Genomic DNA, 16905 nt, shown 5'->3' on the forward strand with positions numbered 1-16905 from the left:
TCCTGTCTCCTCTGTTCAAACAGATGGTTATCCAGACATTAAGATGAATGTCAAGTTTGTCCAGGACACGTCCAAGTTCTGGTACAAGCCAGACATCACCAGAGAGCAAGGTTAGATATTTCACACAACCTACTGCCATGAATTTATGAGTAAAATAACAATGACAGTCGTACTCTACTTGATTGTGTATTCTCCTTAATGTTCTTTGCCCTTCTGTTTGTCCCTTTGTTGTCCTCTTGTCAATGACTCTCATGCCCCTCCTTTTGTCATCTTCTGGTTATTTCCATTTCCCTTTTTCTTCCTCTCATTGTTCACCTCCTTGGTCTCTTCCTCTCTCCTTCATTTAGCCATCAATCTGTTGAAGGACAGAGAGCCCGGGGCGTTCATCATAAGGGACAGCCATTCCTTCCGTGGAGCCTACGGCCTGGCCATGAAGGTGGCCTGCCCACCACCGACCATCCAACAGAACAAAAAAGGTAATGAAATTAACTATTATAGAGTAAATGTTTTATTTAGAAACAGGGTATCTGATTCTTTTTTGTGACGTTTTTCAAGTTGGTGACATGACTAATGAGCTGGTGAGGCACTTCCTGATTGAGACAAGCCCCAAAGGCGTCCGTCTGAAGGGTTGTCCCAATGAGCCCTACTTCGGTGAGCTCTGTTTGTGACTCATCGATCAGCATTTCATTTGATATCAAAGTTATCCACTCTAACAGAGAGATCCCTTGATGTTTGCAGGTTGTCTTTCTGCTCTGGTGTACCAACACTCGATGACTCCGCTGGCTCTGCCCTGCAAGCTGATGATCCCCGCCAAAGGTCAGCTCTACCTTCTCATTTATAGATGAATGTTAATGGCGTTAATTGCAATCGAAGCAGCTGTTTGTTTGTTGTAATCAGTGTTGCAAAGTTGTTGCTGATATGATTGATCTTACGTGTTCTTCTATATTGTATTCTGTCACTCACAGACCCAAACGAAGAGGCGTTGGAGCTCGCCACACCTACTGATCCAGTTGTTGAACTTCTGAAGCAAGGAGCAGGTAAGCTTCACTGCAGTTCACCTGCAGAGAGATGGTTTTCACAGGTTTATGATAGTCTGTATATGAAGATGGATGTACAGTAGCCACTGTGACCTCACCCAATGGTTTGTGGACTCCTTGGATTTTTGGAGCCAGAAGGGGCCATATATGGCTAGCTGCCAGCTCGGTTAGCACAATGCATATACAGTCCATGGTTAACTGTGATGATGCTAGATTGCAGTTTGGTTTTTACACTGCAGTCCCACAGTGCCAGCTCAGCTTCCATCATCACTTCCGAAAGTAACCATGAATATTCTTAAGGAGAGAGAAATAGTCAGGCAGCAGTACTGATTAAATGAATTTCCATGTAACTTCCAACAGCTTAGAGTTTTACATTGACCCTCCAACAAAAAGAACAATATTGCAATTTCTACATCAAGCCTTTCATTAATCAGTTAATTGCTTACCTTACAGTTCAGAAAGTTCCCGAGGACGCCCATGGTAAATACTGGTTTGCACTGCTCTGCTCCATCATGCACTTATACTGAATGTGAATGTGATGATGCCTGCTCTCACAGAAACAATGCTTTCATAGGGTTCTGCATTTTATTTGCATTTGAGAGCAACTTAAAATGAACCTTCAAATGAAAGTCTGGGGGAAAAAATGAAATGCATGCACAATACGTGAAGAGTCGTAGTCAGCTGCTCATCTAGTTAGAGACTGTGCAGTGCATGAGAAACTTAACTACACAACAGTAGAAGCTTTTCAAACACTCCTCACTGCAGCTCCCGTCCCCTTACATCGCATGCACATTGCTTTCCTCTGTTGTCTGTTTTTATTTATCAGTGCCTCTGTGTTGTTTACCTCTAGCGTGCAATGTTCTCTACATCAACTCTGTGGACATGGAGTCTCTCACGGGGCCTCAGGCCATTGCCAAGGCGATCAGTCAGACTCTGGCGACCAACCCTCTGCCTGCCGCCACTACCGTTCACTTCAAAGTGTCCACACAGGGCATCACACTCACTGACAGTCAGAGGAAGTGAGTCCACACATGCAGAACTCCTGACTTTTCCTTTGAGATGGTGTTATTTCTCACAATGTCATAAGCTGATTTTAAAGGAATACTTCACCCCAAAATGACCATTTGTATATCAGTTACTCAGTGTTACACTGACTTCATGGAGAAAACTTTGTTTTCCTCTCATGCCTCAACAGTCAACAAAGAATCCAAAAACAGAGAAAATTCTTGATGATTTTTTAAACAACAGCAAAACTATATCAAAACCTTTATTTACAAACCATCACACTACTTATGCAGTACAATCCAAGTCTCATTTATTCAGTCGTATGCTCAGTAATTCTCATAGAGACAGGCCTTACCAACAGGAAACTGAACTAAAGGTGAAACACATCTGTGCTCTCTTCAAAGCCAGACTCCATTGACAAGAACAGTAATTTTACATCCCTGAACAAGGGAGCTGCTTGTCTACCACTAGCCTGAGTGGGCGGAAGTTCGCTGCAAAGATCAGCCTCTCATTGGGTGGAACGAGCCACCCGCTGAAGTCCCACCCTACCACCTCCGGTTGCAATTTTCAACACGTCCTTTACTAACCTTTGCGGTGTTTGATCTTGCGGGGATGTAGCCATTTTTCTGCCATGGTTCGCGTCCTGTAGGCGATATTTTTGTGGGTGTGTTACACCAAAACCTGTTTCCCCCTGGCAATATTTTTGCAAGCGCACCGTTGCTGTGGCACCGCCAAGAACGATTGTGATTGGTTGAAAGAAATACAAGCAGCTGGGGCGTTTTTTCTCCAATCTTAAAGTGAAAGTCGGCCCAGCCAGACCTTTCTTTTCTTGAGAAAGGTCTGGTGAGCGAGACTAGTCTACCACTGCCTTGATTGGTTGTTTATTTGTGTTATTTTGTGACTTCTGTGAATCTGAACTTGACGGCTACACTATGTCCAGGCGATATCTTTTCATCTCACTGAGGACTTGTGCTGTCTTGGTGTTCTCATACATGGTTCGGACATTCCATGTTCCAAGGCATATCTTGGATTTGGGCACTAGTAGACCCTCTTTCGCACTTCTGATTTCCTTTCGGCTGTCATCAGGAGTGGTCATCCTGCCACCATTTTGGTGGCTGGGGTCTACTAAGAGCCTGATGTCAATAGTTTTGCTCATTGTAGTTTCTGTAACTGTGTTTTTTATGGAGTGGCATTGTTAGCGCCACACCCAACACCCAAGCTTGGATGGCCAGTGTGCTGACTTTCATCACACTAGTATTCTTTTCAACTCTATAAGGATTCAATGAAACTGGCAAAAATGTAGCCTGAAAATCAGCAAGCCTTATGCAGTGATTACCATAATGATAAAGACATGAAATCATGAAAGACTGCAAAAAGAGTCTTACTTTGGCGCCCCCAAGTGGTGATTTTTAAGATGTCACTGAGTAACTGCAAGGCTGTTTCGATCACATAAAAGTGTCACATGGTGGCTTTAATAGATGCAGAATGTCACTAATTACCCCCCATACACAAACTAGTTCTTTGCTGAACACACTCATAAAAACGCTTGTGTGTTCCTCTGCAGACTTTTCTTCAGGCGACATTATCCCATCAACACGGTAACCTACTGTGACATTGATCCCCAGGACAGAAAGTAAGAAACCTCAAGACCATATTTCTCAAGCCAGCATCAATAACAAAAACCTTTTTTTTTTTTTTTTTTTATTAAAATAAAAATCTTGTGTTTTGTTTCCAAAGGTGGGGCAAAGAAGGAGGTGGCTCAGTGAAGTAAGTTTAGATACTTTTGTAGCTCGGATAAATAGGTATCTAATGCATCTCAGAAAATTAATTCACCCTCCAAACACATCTTGGTTGCTTTTTAAGGTTATTTTGTTGCTCGAAAATTACTAAGTGTTGGGTATTTTTCACTCAATCCCACCAGGCTTTTCGGATTCGTTGCAAGGAAACAAGGAAGCACAACAGACAATGTCAGCCACCTGTTCGCTGAGCTGGACCCAGATCAGCCTGCCTCCGCCATCGTCAGCTTTGCCTCCAAAATGATGAAGCGGTGAAACCCCTGACATCCAAATGGCAGTGGCCATTTTGAAATCTTCCTTCGTCATTGGTGTCTTTTTTCGCCAGGACTCGATGATGTCCTTTTTTTTCTGTTTCCTGTTGGTTTGTCTCTGTTTCTCTCTTTCCTTTCTCTCTGCCTTGCTGGTTTGTCTTTTTTGGAAGAGTCTCTATTTGAAGGATTTCGGTGTGGATCCAGAGTGGCGCTAGTGGATGTGTGGTGTGGAGCTGTGAACGTGACAAACATGGAGGCCATCGAAGGGAGAAAATTTACTAACAGGGGAACCTGTACTAGAAGAAAAATGCTAGCTAAAGACTAAAGGAACAATGCTAAGTTCAGTCGAGGAACATGTAAGGACTCGTATGTTTCAGGGTTTTCTGTTGTCGTTTTCGTTGATTGATTTACCAAAGGTAGTTGCAATACAAGTGCAAGAATGATGTAGCTATTAAGCCATTATTATTTCCTCTTTTCAAAAGATGAAGTGTTGAACAAAAAAGAAACAAAAAAAAAGAAAAGAAATACGGTTTCTTCTTGAACTCGTCTTCAGGAAAAAAGTTGGCCTTGATGGCTTTTAGCAAAACAGTGTCTGAAGACCTTATGCATGTTAGCTTGATCTTTAAGCTTGGTTCTTCTACCTTCCACAAAAATCATTGTGAAATCCTTAGAGTGGTCATTTCCGGGTCTGTTGTGTGTTGGAAAGGGCTCTGCAGTGAAACAATGACTGATCTTAAACTGCGCATAGCAAACCAGACTCAAAAAAGAGATTGAAAAAAAAAAAAAAGAACACCATGCTAAGGTCGCAGCACTTTGTGTCAGTGCACACTTGCATCACCTCCGGTCCAAGCCTGATATCTCTCTCTAAAAACTCGCTTATTGGATTCCTGAAATCAGCAAGCTCCTGACAGCATGGCAGACGGAGAGAGGAAGACTGTTTGTCCACAAGATGGCGCCACTCATTCAGGCTTGGACCCTGCCCCCCTTTTCCTCTCCATCACCAACTGCTTGCAGTAGTGGATCTGTTGATAGACGCTGCCACTGAAACACACTGGAAATCACCAGGGACTGGCCCAATGACCTGGACCTATGCACTGTTCTTTATGCATGTTGTTGTCCCAAATTGCACCCTCCCTCATAGCTACATTCAACATCACTGAAAACATTCTATGCTGTGTGCTAAAAATGACTTAAAAACCTTGGGACACTGAGGTTGTATGACTTGTCAAAGACTGCATGAAATAGACAACATTTTTTGTACTCTCCTCAGAGTCCTGAAAAGAAGTAGACAAACCCCATTGTTGAAGTAGTCACATGATGGTGAGATGCTATATTTTTACTTTCTTTATTTTTTGGTCCATTTGAGCCAGGGTTACCTTTCACTGTACCAAGGACAGTCCGGTCTTTGTTTTTCCTTCCACAGTGTTGTCGAAATTTACATTTAGATACCTTTTAGAGCAAAGGAAAAAAACACACACACTGTGCGCAAATGCCTGCTTGTTGAACACACGCTCAACCATTCACAATAAGCTAAGGAAAATTGATATTGATATAAATGTACATAGATATACTACTTTGAAAGGTGACATAGCGAAAAAGTATTTATTTTTGTTGCTTTGGTCCCTCATGATTACTCATATATACATATATTGTACAGTCTAGATAAAGAAGATTACCTAATGGGTTGAGAAAAAAATATATACTTATTTTGGCTAATGATTTCAAAGTCTGACGATTTTGAAATGTGTTTGAATATATGGTGTACATTACTTTGTACATGTATATGTTTGTTTTTGGCTCGTCATGTTTTTCATTTTTGCGTTCTCTCAGAACGAGGTAGGGCATGAATGAGGTAGAAGAATTGCATGGACAGAAGCATTTGAGTGTGTTTCAGCAGCAGGAAACACACTCATAGAAGCAAATGTAGCTGGTAGACGTTAAGGTAAAGACATTTTAGAAAAGGGAAGCAGGAAAAAAAGTTCCGAAGCCGACCTCAAATGTAATATGAAAACAGCTGTATGCACCCATGACAGTTACAATTATAATTTTGCCAAAGATTCAAACACTTTACATCTATGCTGACTGGCTGCATGTCGCTTTTTACGTTCAACTCCATTCTTCACACACCTCGCTCAGCTTTAGCAGCAAATTTAAGAAAGCTCAACCAGCCGGGACACACAGAAATGTGTATTATTGGTCATGTAACAGGGGCCCATACAGCGAGACATTCATCTGCAGATGACGTAAAGCATGGACTTTTTATTATTGATTTGTTTTTACTGGTGTCTCAAAGCTCCAAAATTGCTCCGTCGCCTATTCGAGAGAGAGCAGGTCTGCCGTGCCCCAGTTGGAAGTGTGTAAACGAAGCACTTACATTCACAAAACCAAAAGAAAATTCTATATTGGTGTCATCGCTGGAGGTAGATGAAGTTGTCTCACCATGATGCTAAAGCTCTACAGCCACAGCTTTGTCAGACTGCCAAAGGTGTCTTCTCCGGGCCCTCTCAAAAAAGTCACTGATTTATTTATTCTTATTTATTCTTTTTTTTTTTTTTTTCCTGACATGTTTTTCAAAAATAATTTCATTGTCGCATCATCACATTAAGGCACAGTCAGTGTTAATGAATGGAGGAATGTATGGTGGCCCTTTACTGAAAGCAAAGAGGTACAGTGCACTTAAATCGACTACTAACGTCATTTGGAGAAAAAAAAAAACACACCAAAAAATTCATCTCTAACTTAAAAAAATTCTAAAAAATCTAAAAATCCATTCTACCTCTTGGCTTTGAGTCAAGCGCCTCCTTGTGTCAGTGAAAAAGACGTGATTTCTGTGACCCCTATGTACAGATGGGACTTGTTGTATGAATGTGCTATTATGAATGTACAAAAGGGTCTCCGATTTTGTTTGCGCTTATCATTTACATTATATTGTCATGGCTTACCTGTTCCTAAGGAGAAAAAAAACATTAAAGCAATACAAATCAGTTACATTAAAGCTATGTGGGTGTTCATTTGGTTTCTGTGGCTTGATAAAAGGGGTTCTAAAGCGATCTTGATTCATGTTTCCCTGCTAAAAGCTTATTTTTAGATGGTATGCTAAATTATTTTTCCTTCATTCCTTCCTTTGTTTTCCAAACATCAACCTCAGTCCCTCATCATGCAGCTTCTCTGTCAGGTGTGCAGCTCGTTAGGTTTAATGTGGAACACCTTGGGGGAGTTCACTTGAAGAGGAGCTGGCTCAACATGCTGTGTGTGTCCCTCATGTTCGGAGGTGCTTCAGATATGTAAAATGTGGCATAGGGTTAAAGCAAGGTCTTAGTCACACTTGCATAAGAAAAAGCTTTGTTCAAAATCCAAACCTTCCTCTCATATGAAACAACTTTGCATTGAAGGCACATGTGACCGTTGGTTCACCTGCTGCCCTCCTCACCTTCACTTCCCGCCACGTTATTTTACTGTCAGACCACTGCCTGTTTTTAGATGGTACTTCCTCTGTGTAATCTCTTTGAAATCTTTTTGTTCCTGTTAATAATTTGCATTTAAATGCATATCGTGTTGGTTGTGAGGCCAAGCTGCAGGTGACGAGGTCAGGGCACAAAAAAAGGCACAAACTGAAGCAAGTGAAAAAGATACATGTCCCGATGTGCTTTGCTCTGCTGCCAAGTGTTTTCTAAGTAATGGAAATATTGGAATGCAGATTAGGACATCGGTGATCAGTAATTTAAAATTTAAAGTTCGCTCCAAAAGGCAAAAATATGCAACATATTTCAACATTTATTGATTTGAGGTCAAGTCTTTTTGCGTTTAAGTCCCTCAAAGCTGCAGATCTGGTTTTGTATTGTTTCTCTTTTATTCTATTTCTATTGAGTTTCGGGGGGAACATGTTCAGAGTCTCAGAAAATTATCAACCCAATCACCCAAAAAAATGTGGGCATTGCTTCTTTCTGCAAACCACGAATACATTACATTTGCACCTTGTTATGTGGCAGACATATTCAAACTTTATGTTTCAACAGTGCTGCGGTTACCATGTGGTTAGGTTTAAGTTTTGCTCAAAAAGCAGTGATGTCGTAGGAAAAAAACAACTGCTTTTTGTGGCACTATCCCCGCAGAGAAAGCATTCATGTCTCTGTAGAATGCAGTCACTTTTTATGGCATTATCCCTGCAGGAAATGCAGCAATGTCTCAGTCAGAATCATCAGCTTTTCATGGCACTATTCCGGTAGGAAAAGCAGCAATGTCCGAGTGAAAAACAACTGCTTTTTGTGGCATTATCCCTGCAAAAAAATGCAGCGATGTCTGTAAAAAAAATCTTATTTTTTCATTGCATCATCCTGGCAGGAAACTTAGCGATGTCTTGGTAAAAAAACAGTGGCTTGTCATGGCATTATGTGGCAGGAAAAGCCGCAGTGTTTCGCTAAAAAAAGCAGTGATGTCTCTGTAAAAAAAACAACAAATTTTTCGTTGCACTATCCCGGCAGGAAATGCAGTTTTGTCTCAGCAGAAAAAAGCCACATTCATGGCACTATCCTGGCAGGAAATGCAGCAATATCTTGGTAAAAAACAACTGCTTTTTATGGCACTGCAAGAAACACAGCGATGTCTGTGTAAAAGCAACTTATTTTTTCACTGCACTATACTGCCAAGAAAGGCAGTGCTGTCCCAGTAAAAACACAACTACATTGATGGCACTATCCCAGCATGAAAAGAAGCCATGTCTCAGTAAAGAGCAACAGTTTTTTAATGGCACTATCCCAGCAGGAAATACAGCAATGTCTTGAAAAAAACAGTTGCTTTTCATGGCACTATCCCCACAGGAAATGCAGCGATGTCTCAGTAAGAAATTTTTTCATGGCACTATCCTGGTAGGAAGAGCAGCGATGTCTGAGTGAAAAACAACTGCTGTTTGTGGCACTTTCCCAGCAGGAAATACAGCAACGTCTCAGAAAAAAAACAACCAATTCATGGCACTATCTTGGCAGGAAATGCAGCAATGTCCTGGGAAAAAACAGCTGCTTTGCATGGCATCATCTTGGCAAGAAGCACAGCAACATCTCAGTAAAAGAACAACCATATTCATGGCACTATCCTGGCAGGAAATGCAGCAGTGTCTTGCTGGAAAACCAGCAACATATTTGGTGCCTAAAAAGTCACTGGAAACACGACAATAACTCACTGAATCACAACTGGTTTTGTTCTTTGTTGGTCTCAAACATTGATCTGCACCCTCTAATATCCCCTTCACCTCTTGATGTCAAAGTCAGCTCATATACTACATCACTTTAGAAATGTTGATATGATAGATAAATATACATGTGTGACATTTGTGGTTTTTCAGTAATGTACAATATTATCCAACATATTTTGGTGTTTGCAACTTTTAGTGTTGACATCCCTACAAAAGTATTTTTTTATTTTTACTATTTTTAATTTAGTAATTTGTTTCTTTTTTAGATGGTTATTAGTTCTTATCTTTTTAATTTCCCATTGGTTGTAAAGTTTCAACAACATCCAGAGCACAAAATACTCCAGAGCTTAACTACCATACAAGCACAAACAAATTGATAACAGGTGTGTGTTTGTGGCCAAGCCACCGAGCCACTTGGGGAAATCCAGAGTCAACAAGGCAGCTCTCCAAGCAGTAGCCCCGTCTGTTTGTTTGTTTGGCGCTTGACTCCAAGTCTAAGGGCCCCGAGCCCCACCACGCCTGAGACCAGTGAGAGTCAGAGGCATGAGACATGGAGACAGGCAATAAAGAAATATAATCAAAACTCTATGAGGTTCTCACGGCTGTAGACAGTGTTCAAGTTCCCAAATATGCATGACACACTTCCCCCTGACAAATTACATACGCACTGTCACTCTCGGTCTTTCCGCGACACATTATGAGCTGTAAGGGAGGTACACTCTCACCAAGTGCATCATGGGTCTCTTGGCTGGGTTCTCACTTAGTTCGCAGACACTATGTATATATATTCACACTCAAAATGGACAGATGTGTAGGTAACAGGCTGTGGATGGAAGGCATGTTCCCAGTACCGTCCGCAGCTGCTGTGATTTAATTTGATTTGACACCTTTATTTGAACAAGGAAATCCCATTGACAGCAAAGTTTTCTTTTACAAGAGATCCCCTGTGCGCAGAATAAGTTTTGCATTTCAATAACATGAAACAGAGAGAAAACAAAGCAAAGTCAAAACATAGAATCTGTCAAGGCAATAAAAACACAGTTAAAGTTCAAACGACAGATCAGCTGCGCAGCGGTTAGCGTTTGCCCTGATACCGGGTGGCTTGGGGTTCCATGGACGGCCAATTCATTGAATTAAAAATCAGGACCAGATGCCTCTGTGCTTTGAAATCAGCTTGGATGGAAGAGGGCTGGGAGGTAAGCCGCTGTGTTGGAGTGACGTCCAGACTAAAGTTTGGTGTGCTGGAGGTGTTTTACGCCAAAGAACATGCGGCAAGAGAAAGAAGTGTGAAGAATCTGTGGCCTGTGATCTACCAAGGCTCAAATACAACTGACGAAGCAATTTTAGCACTTTCCTCGTCAACTAAAACACAAGCATTTCTCCAGTGTGTCTTCAGTTTTAACAAATTCAGTTCCAAGGAGTTAAAATAGCAATGGACAGATTTATTTCAGGCACAGAGTGCAGTGATGGTGGTGGCGGCACTATTTGAAAAGACAGGGGAGCAAGTCATTAGGACACATAATCTGGAAATCATGAAAGTCTGTATAAAATGTTGCCAATCCATCGGGTAGATGTCAAGATGTTTTACTTGATAGGCAGAAATTGTGATCCACTGGTGCCTACATGAGTTAGGAGATCCCAAAAGTCTTGAGGAGTCATCCTCTGGGGACAATCCAATTGCTAGAATATATGTTGGCTTTGTATGTTTCTGTAAACCATAGAATGCTGTGGTTGAAATGTGGTTAGAGTTAGGAAAATATGATTAATATGTTTAAAATGTACCTGCTTTTGTCGCTACAAAAAGGGCTGAAAATATAAAAAAAAAAAAACTCCTTTTGTCTGTTCAAACACAGTGGGAAATGACCTGAACTTTCATTTAAAAAAAATCCTACTTTTGTTGCTACATACACTGCTGGAAATGTCCCAAACTCTTATTAAAAATACCTGGTTCTGTTGCTTTAAACACAGCTGGAAATATCCTTAACTCTTGTTAAAAAGTAAGCTTTCCTGCTTTGGTCGCTGCAAATATGGCTGGAAATGTCCCAACCTCTTGTTAAAAAATTTCACTTTTGTCACTACAGGCATGGCTGGAAATGCCCCAAATTCTCATTTAGACATACCCACGTTAGTCACTGCAAACACAGCTGGAAATGTCCCAACCTCTTGTTATAAATACATGCTTCTGTTGCTTTAAACACTGCTGGAAATGTCCCAAACTCTCATTAAGAAATACCACATTAGTCACTGTGAACGCAGCTGGAAATGTCCCTTACTCTTGTCAAAATATATTCCCACCTGCTATTGTTGCTGCAAACACAGCTGAAAATTTCCTGACTTCTTGTTAAAAAATTCCCACTTTTGTAACTACAAACACAGCTGAAAATTTCCTGACTTCTTGTTAAAAAATTCCCACTTTTGTAACTACAAACACAACTGGAAATGTCCCAAACTCTCATTAAGAAATACCCACATTAGTCACTGCGAACCCAACAGGAAATGTCCCTTACTCTTGTCAAAATATATTCTCACCTGCTATTGTTGCTGCAAACACAGCTGAAAATGTCCTGACCTCTTGTTAAAAAAATCCCATGTTTGTAACTACAAACACAGCTGGAAATGTCCCAACCTCTTGTTAAAAATACATACTTTTGTTGCTTTAAACACCGCTGGAAATGTCCCCATCTCTTTTTAAGAAATACCCGCATTAGTCACTGCAAACCTGGCAGGAAAAGTCCTGAACCAGTGTTAGAAAATACCTGCTTTTGTTACTACAAACACCACTGGAAATGTCCCTACCTCTTGTTAAAAAATACTCGCATTTGTAACTGAACTGTCACCAAAAACGACCCAGTTTGGTGGCAACAAACACGGCTGGAAATGTCCCAAACCAAAGTAAAAAAAAAAAAACAACCTGCTTTCACTGGCCTCGAACAGTGATCTGCTTCCGTCTGCAGCTTGGCAGCCATCTTGCCAAGGTGACATACCATCCACCATCCCCTCCTCCTCCTGATGACAAACTCAGCTCATATACATGTAATCTGAACTAAGTCATACATAATGAAAAGTACAAATATAACATATCCATGGTTTGCAGAAACATACACTGCCAACATTTTATTCTGGCAACTTTATGGCAATTCTTCCAACATCAAAGTTGGAATGCTTATCTTTAATTTTTAGTTAATAAATCATTTAACTTTGAGTGAGTAGGAAAGTTAAAACTCAATTCTGATCTCTTTTCCTTAGAAGTGATTTCAATGGTGAAACTACAGTTCATACACCTCTTTTATGTCACTTTCATGCAACACATGGCCAAAACATGAACCTCCCAGTGTTAAAGTGAGCCAAAGTGCGCAGTGGAAATGTGTGCAGTCTGTGAATGGCATCTCACTCAGGTATGACCTTCCTACACGCAGATCCGGTCATTCGGAAAAACCTGGCCCCTGCACACACAGATGCCACTGGACTGTAAATATTCAAATAAGGGAAAATTCCCACTCTGCTTTTATCAAATGGAAAAATCAACCTGCTTGTTTTGGTTTGCACTCCACCTCCTCTATGTCATACTTTTTTCTTTTTTTTTTACCTCCCAAAGAGGGCTTAGTATAGAAAACAGATTACATGAGAGTGATGGGTTTAATCTTCTGTAGCTGCTCACAAAGCCGAGCAGCAGGTGCTTATTGCAAGTGATGTTAAATGCATAATTGCCTTGCCTCCAAACTTCCATGACATGATAATATTGTCAGGATGATGATGAAGAGGAATCTTTTAGGAAATTATTAAAAGCTCATCAGTGATGTTCTCTTCTTTAGTTTCTGCCAGCTTCTCAGGAGAAGCTATGATTTAGCCCATTTGCTGCGGAAAACACCCCTAACCCCTGTCATATCCGTAGTTTGAACAATTCATGGCTCCTGAGGATTTCCTTAAGATAACAGTGCAAGCTAATTATGGGTGGAAACGGTACGCTGGGCTTCTCTTCACATCCACATGTTGGTCAGAAAGAGGCCAGCTAGAGCGCTGAGCTCTGAAACAGGCCAGCTGTTCGTCTGCCAAAGCAACAGAACAGGCCCGTTTGACTCCTGTCGTGTCCCCGCAACAGCTCACTGACTCCCTTTTAGCTTCACGCTCGTGTGAAATCTCTCTGGAACAATGATTGTGCAGCAGAGCACTAATCAGTGCTTATATCTGCAGCGCTGACGTAGATATCCAGAGTCGTGTGAGGATTCGAATCCAATACGGCTTTTAAAGGGTCAAGTTTTACGAGACTGAGTGGAGACTATGAGGCATCTCAGTCAAGCATAGACTCAGATTTGGAAGGCAACAAGCAGGTTTCATCCCGCCAGGATCAGAATAAGGATGTTTCCTCTTGTCTCTGCCACAAAAATATATGCTGTACTTATTTTGTGGTTTTAGAGACATGTTTAAGTTTTAACAAGGCTTACTGAATTCTGTGATTGGCCAAGTGATTTGAATTTAGAGGGAAAAGTTCAACAATTCGACAGATGAGTGTTAGCTAAGCCAAGGGCGGCACCCATGGATGGATTACTGAACCAGGGGCCCAAAGTGTCAAGGCCCCCTCTGAACTTCACCTGCAAAATGTCACTCAAATTAACACACACTACAGGAAGAAACCCAGTAAGACAACACAGAGATGCAAAGGAACTTTAAAGAGACACAAAATAACTACGAAGAGAAACCAAACAAGACAAAATACAAAATTCATTCACTGAGGCACAAAACCACTGCAAAGAGACACTGAATAAGTACAAAAGGGCCAAAACAAACACAGAGAGCAAAATGACTACAAAGAGAAACAAAAGTAGCCTACCTAAAAAAAAAAGAGAGAGACATACATTAACTACAAAAGGGGCAAAACTACAACAAAGAGTCAAAAAATAACAAACAAAAAGAAAAACACACACCTGGACCCAACTAACCCAAATGACACACGTGATGGCCAGGTGGGTCAACGACTCACATGACTCTGAGAGGCCGTTTACATGTACACAGTGATTTTGATAAACGGAGACATCTTCCTTCGTTTGTGCCCTTCGTTTACACGCAGACGGAGATTTCTCCTCTGAAAACGAGTCTTTCTAAAAACTCCGGCCAGAGTGGAGATTTTGGAAAACTCCGGTTGCGCGTTTGCATGTAAACTGAGATAAATGGAGATAAACATGTCTGAGCCCTAGGGCCCTTCTCGTTACACTGCCACCTACAGGTTTGGCATGCTCTTGTGTATATATACACGGGTAAGTGTAAACAAAGATCTTTTTGAAAACGGAGACGGTGAAATGTCTGTTTATGAAAATAGCCAGCAACGTGTAAACGGCGTCTAAGACTAAGATCTCACATGTGACCTTAATGACTCTGTAAGGCTTTACACCCACACAGAGTATAAAGCCTGCAACTGCACACCAGTCCATTTCGAACTGAAGAAGCCTCTTGGAAGAGAGGTGAAACTTGAAACTCAAGCAAGTCCGGTTACCTACGATATAGCACTTAAGATTACCATGACCTGAATGACTGAGAATATTCACCAACGTCAACAGAAAAAAAAAACTCGAAATTAACTCAAAGAGACACAAAACTACCACAAAGACACATGAAATAAACACAAACAAAGGGCAAAACAACCAAAAAAGGAACAAAATGACTACAAAAAGGGGCAAAACAAACACAAAGACACAAAATGACTTCAAAGAGGAACAAAAAGACCAAAAAAAGACAAAACACTACTTAAAAAATCACAAAATTAACTAATAAAAACACAAAACCACTACAAAGGGAAACAAAAAGACCACAAAAAACTACAAAACTGCAAAATTACTACAGAAGGGGCAAAACAACCAAAAAAGGCACAAAATAACTACAAATGGAAACAAAAAGACAAAAAAATATTAAATTTACTCAAAGAGACACCAAACTACTACAGAGAGACACAAAATAACTACAAAACTGGCTAAACAACCAAAAAACACACACAAACACAGAAAATAACTACAAAGGTAAACAGAAATACCCCCAAAAGACAAAAACTACCTTACAAAATTCACAAAATTAACTCAAAAAAACAAAACCACTACAAAGAGACACAAGATAATGACAAAAAGAGAGAAAAACACCAAAAAGACACACAAAATGACTACAAAGAGAAACAAAAAGACCAGAAAAAAACACACAAACAAAAACCTTGTACAAAAAGACACAAAATAACTATAGGGAAAAGCAAAAAGATAAGAAAAGAACAAAAAGCACCAGTTCCTGCTGCCAATCTACCTGCTCACCTGAAAGCCATCCAATAATCAACCTCCAGCAGTACAAATACCCCGGCTCTGCTGTCCAGTCTCTGCCAGACCCTGCAAGGCACTCACTACAGCCCGTTTGTTGCTTACTGTTTATTTACGCTTGGATTTTTTGCCCTAACCTTTTTCTCTGTGCCTCAGATCCACACAAACTGGTCATCCGTTTGCCTGCCAACCTGTTTCCAGCCCTGCTCAGCCTGCCTGCCCTGTTTCCCCTGAGTGCCCTGGATCAACCCAAGACACCCCCTCTTGCTTTATTGAAAATAAATCCACTTTAAACTGAACAGCTGTCTGAGTTACACCTTTGGGTCCAGTTCTCACTGTACTATACCACATACAAAGGGGCAACCAAAAAGAGGGAGTCCCATGTAGGAGAGATGGTGGGGCCTTTTACATGTCTGAGCCCTAGGGCCCTTCATCTCATAATCCGCCCCTGGCGCCGCCCTCATAACACCACACGCACACGAAGACTTTGTCTTTTCTGCAGACTGAACAACATACAGCAAGTTAATGCACTTTAGAGGAGCTGGAAGGTGATTTTGTTACCTTTGCACAGATCCACGCTAGCTGTTTCCCCCTGTTTCCAGTCTTTGTGCTAAGCTAAGCTAATTGGCTCCAGTTTCATATCTAGCGTACAGTCATGAGAGTGGTATCAGCACATTATATTTGGGAGAAAACACAAACTGACGTAAATGAGAACACTCCAAAACTTGAGTCATGTCCGGGTGTAAGTGATTCTTTTTACGACGTGGCCCTTGAGGAGCCCCGGGGTATTTGGGAAGGGCCTGACCTCAGGCCAGCCTTGAAGAACCAAAATGTATGGGGTTACCTGCATAACTTGTTTCACATGCTTTTATTAAAACTTTTCCTAGGTGATATTATTCATGTCACATGTACTGTACAAGGCGCCTTTTCGTCTCCACATCTGAGATCTTATTTCTGGACATCTTTCCAAAACAGAGAGAAAGAAAAGAAACCTTTAACTTGAAGATTCATCTGGCTGGAAACTTCCTCCTGAGGCGAACATGTGCTCCCACAGCAGTAGTGATTTCTCCTCAATGGTTGCCCAGTGTCAAAATGTTGAGTGCACTAGACAGACACACACGAGTGGTTTTAAATCTTGGATCGATGCAGCACAGTCAATGTCTTTCCAAAGTTTCTCATTTCTTTGCTTTGAGTGGGTTTTGCCTTTTTTCTCCTGAAAAGGCAGTGATGATTACCAGCATGAATGAACATGACCACCACCATTTATTTCCCATGTTTAAGGCAGCACCAATTCCATTACACAACCATTATTTAGTCTATGAATTCTGCCAATGGCAA

The 16905-nt window shown here is 41.1% G+C and overlaps 1 protein-coding gene and 1 long non-coding RNA gene across 26 annotated transcripts in view; both read left to right on the plus strand.

Annotated features, from left to right (window-relative positions):
• Window positions 1-4879, plus strand: part of tns1a (tensin 1a) — a 114705-nt gene extending 109826 nt beyond the window's left edge. For 20 of the 25 annotated variants that reach the window (XM_078165668.1, XM_033616161.2, XM_033616166.2 and 17 more), the window contains 10 exons: window positions 24-110; window positions 348-476; window positions 556-651; window positions 739-816; window positions 966-1037; window positions 1491-1517; window positions 1888-2056; window positions 3607-3675; window positions 3780-3809; window positions 3964-4879. In XM_078165668.1, coding sequence (XP_078021794.1) covers window positions 24-110; window positions 348-476; window positions 556-651; window positions 739-816; window positions 966-1037; window positions 1491-1517; window positions 1888-2056; window positions 3607-3675; window positions 3780-3809; window positions 3964-4093 — 887 coding nt within the window. In that variant the 3' untranslated portion in view covers window positions 4094-4879. The remainder of the gene's footprint in view (window positions 1-23; window positions 111-347; window positions 477-555; window positions 652-738; window positions 817-965; window positions 1038-1490; window positions 1518-1887; window positions 2057-3606; window positions 3676-3779; window positions 3810-3963) is intronic. The other 5 variants (XM_033616165.2, XM_078165672.1, XM_078165677.1 and 2 more) reach the window with 2 other exon arrangements.
• A 5185-nt stretch (window positions 4880-10064) lies between these two features.
• LOC144461881 (uncharacterized) lies at window positions 10065-15866 on the plus strand. Its single transcript, XR_013490467.1, has 2 exons — window positions 10065-10473; window positions 15724-15866. It is a non-coding gene; the product is annotated as an uncharacterized LOC144461881 (long non-coding RNA).
• Window positions 15867-16905: the final 1039 nt, after the last annotated feature.

Source organism: Epinephelus lanceolatus, chromosome 24, assembly GCF_041903045.1.
Source record: "Epinephelus lanceolatus isolate andai-2023 chromosome 24, ASM4190304v1, whole genome shotgun sequence".
Classification (NCBI taxonomy): domain Eukaryota; kingdom Metazoa; phylum Chordata; class Actinopteri; order Perciformes; family Serranidae; genus Epinephelus; species Epinephelus lanceolatus.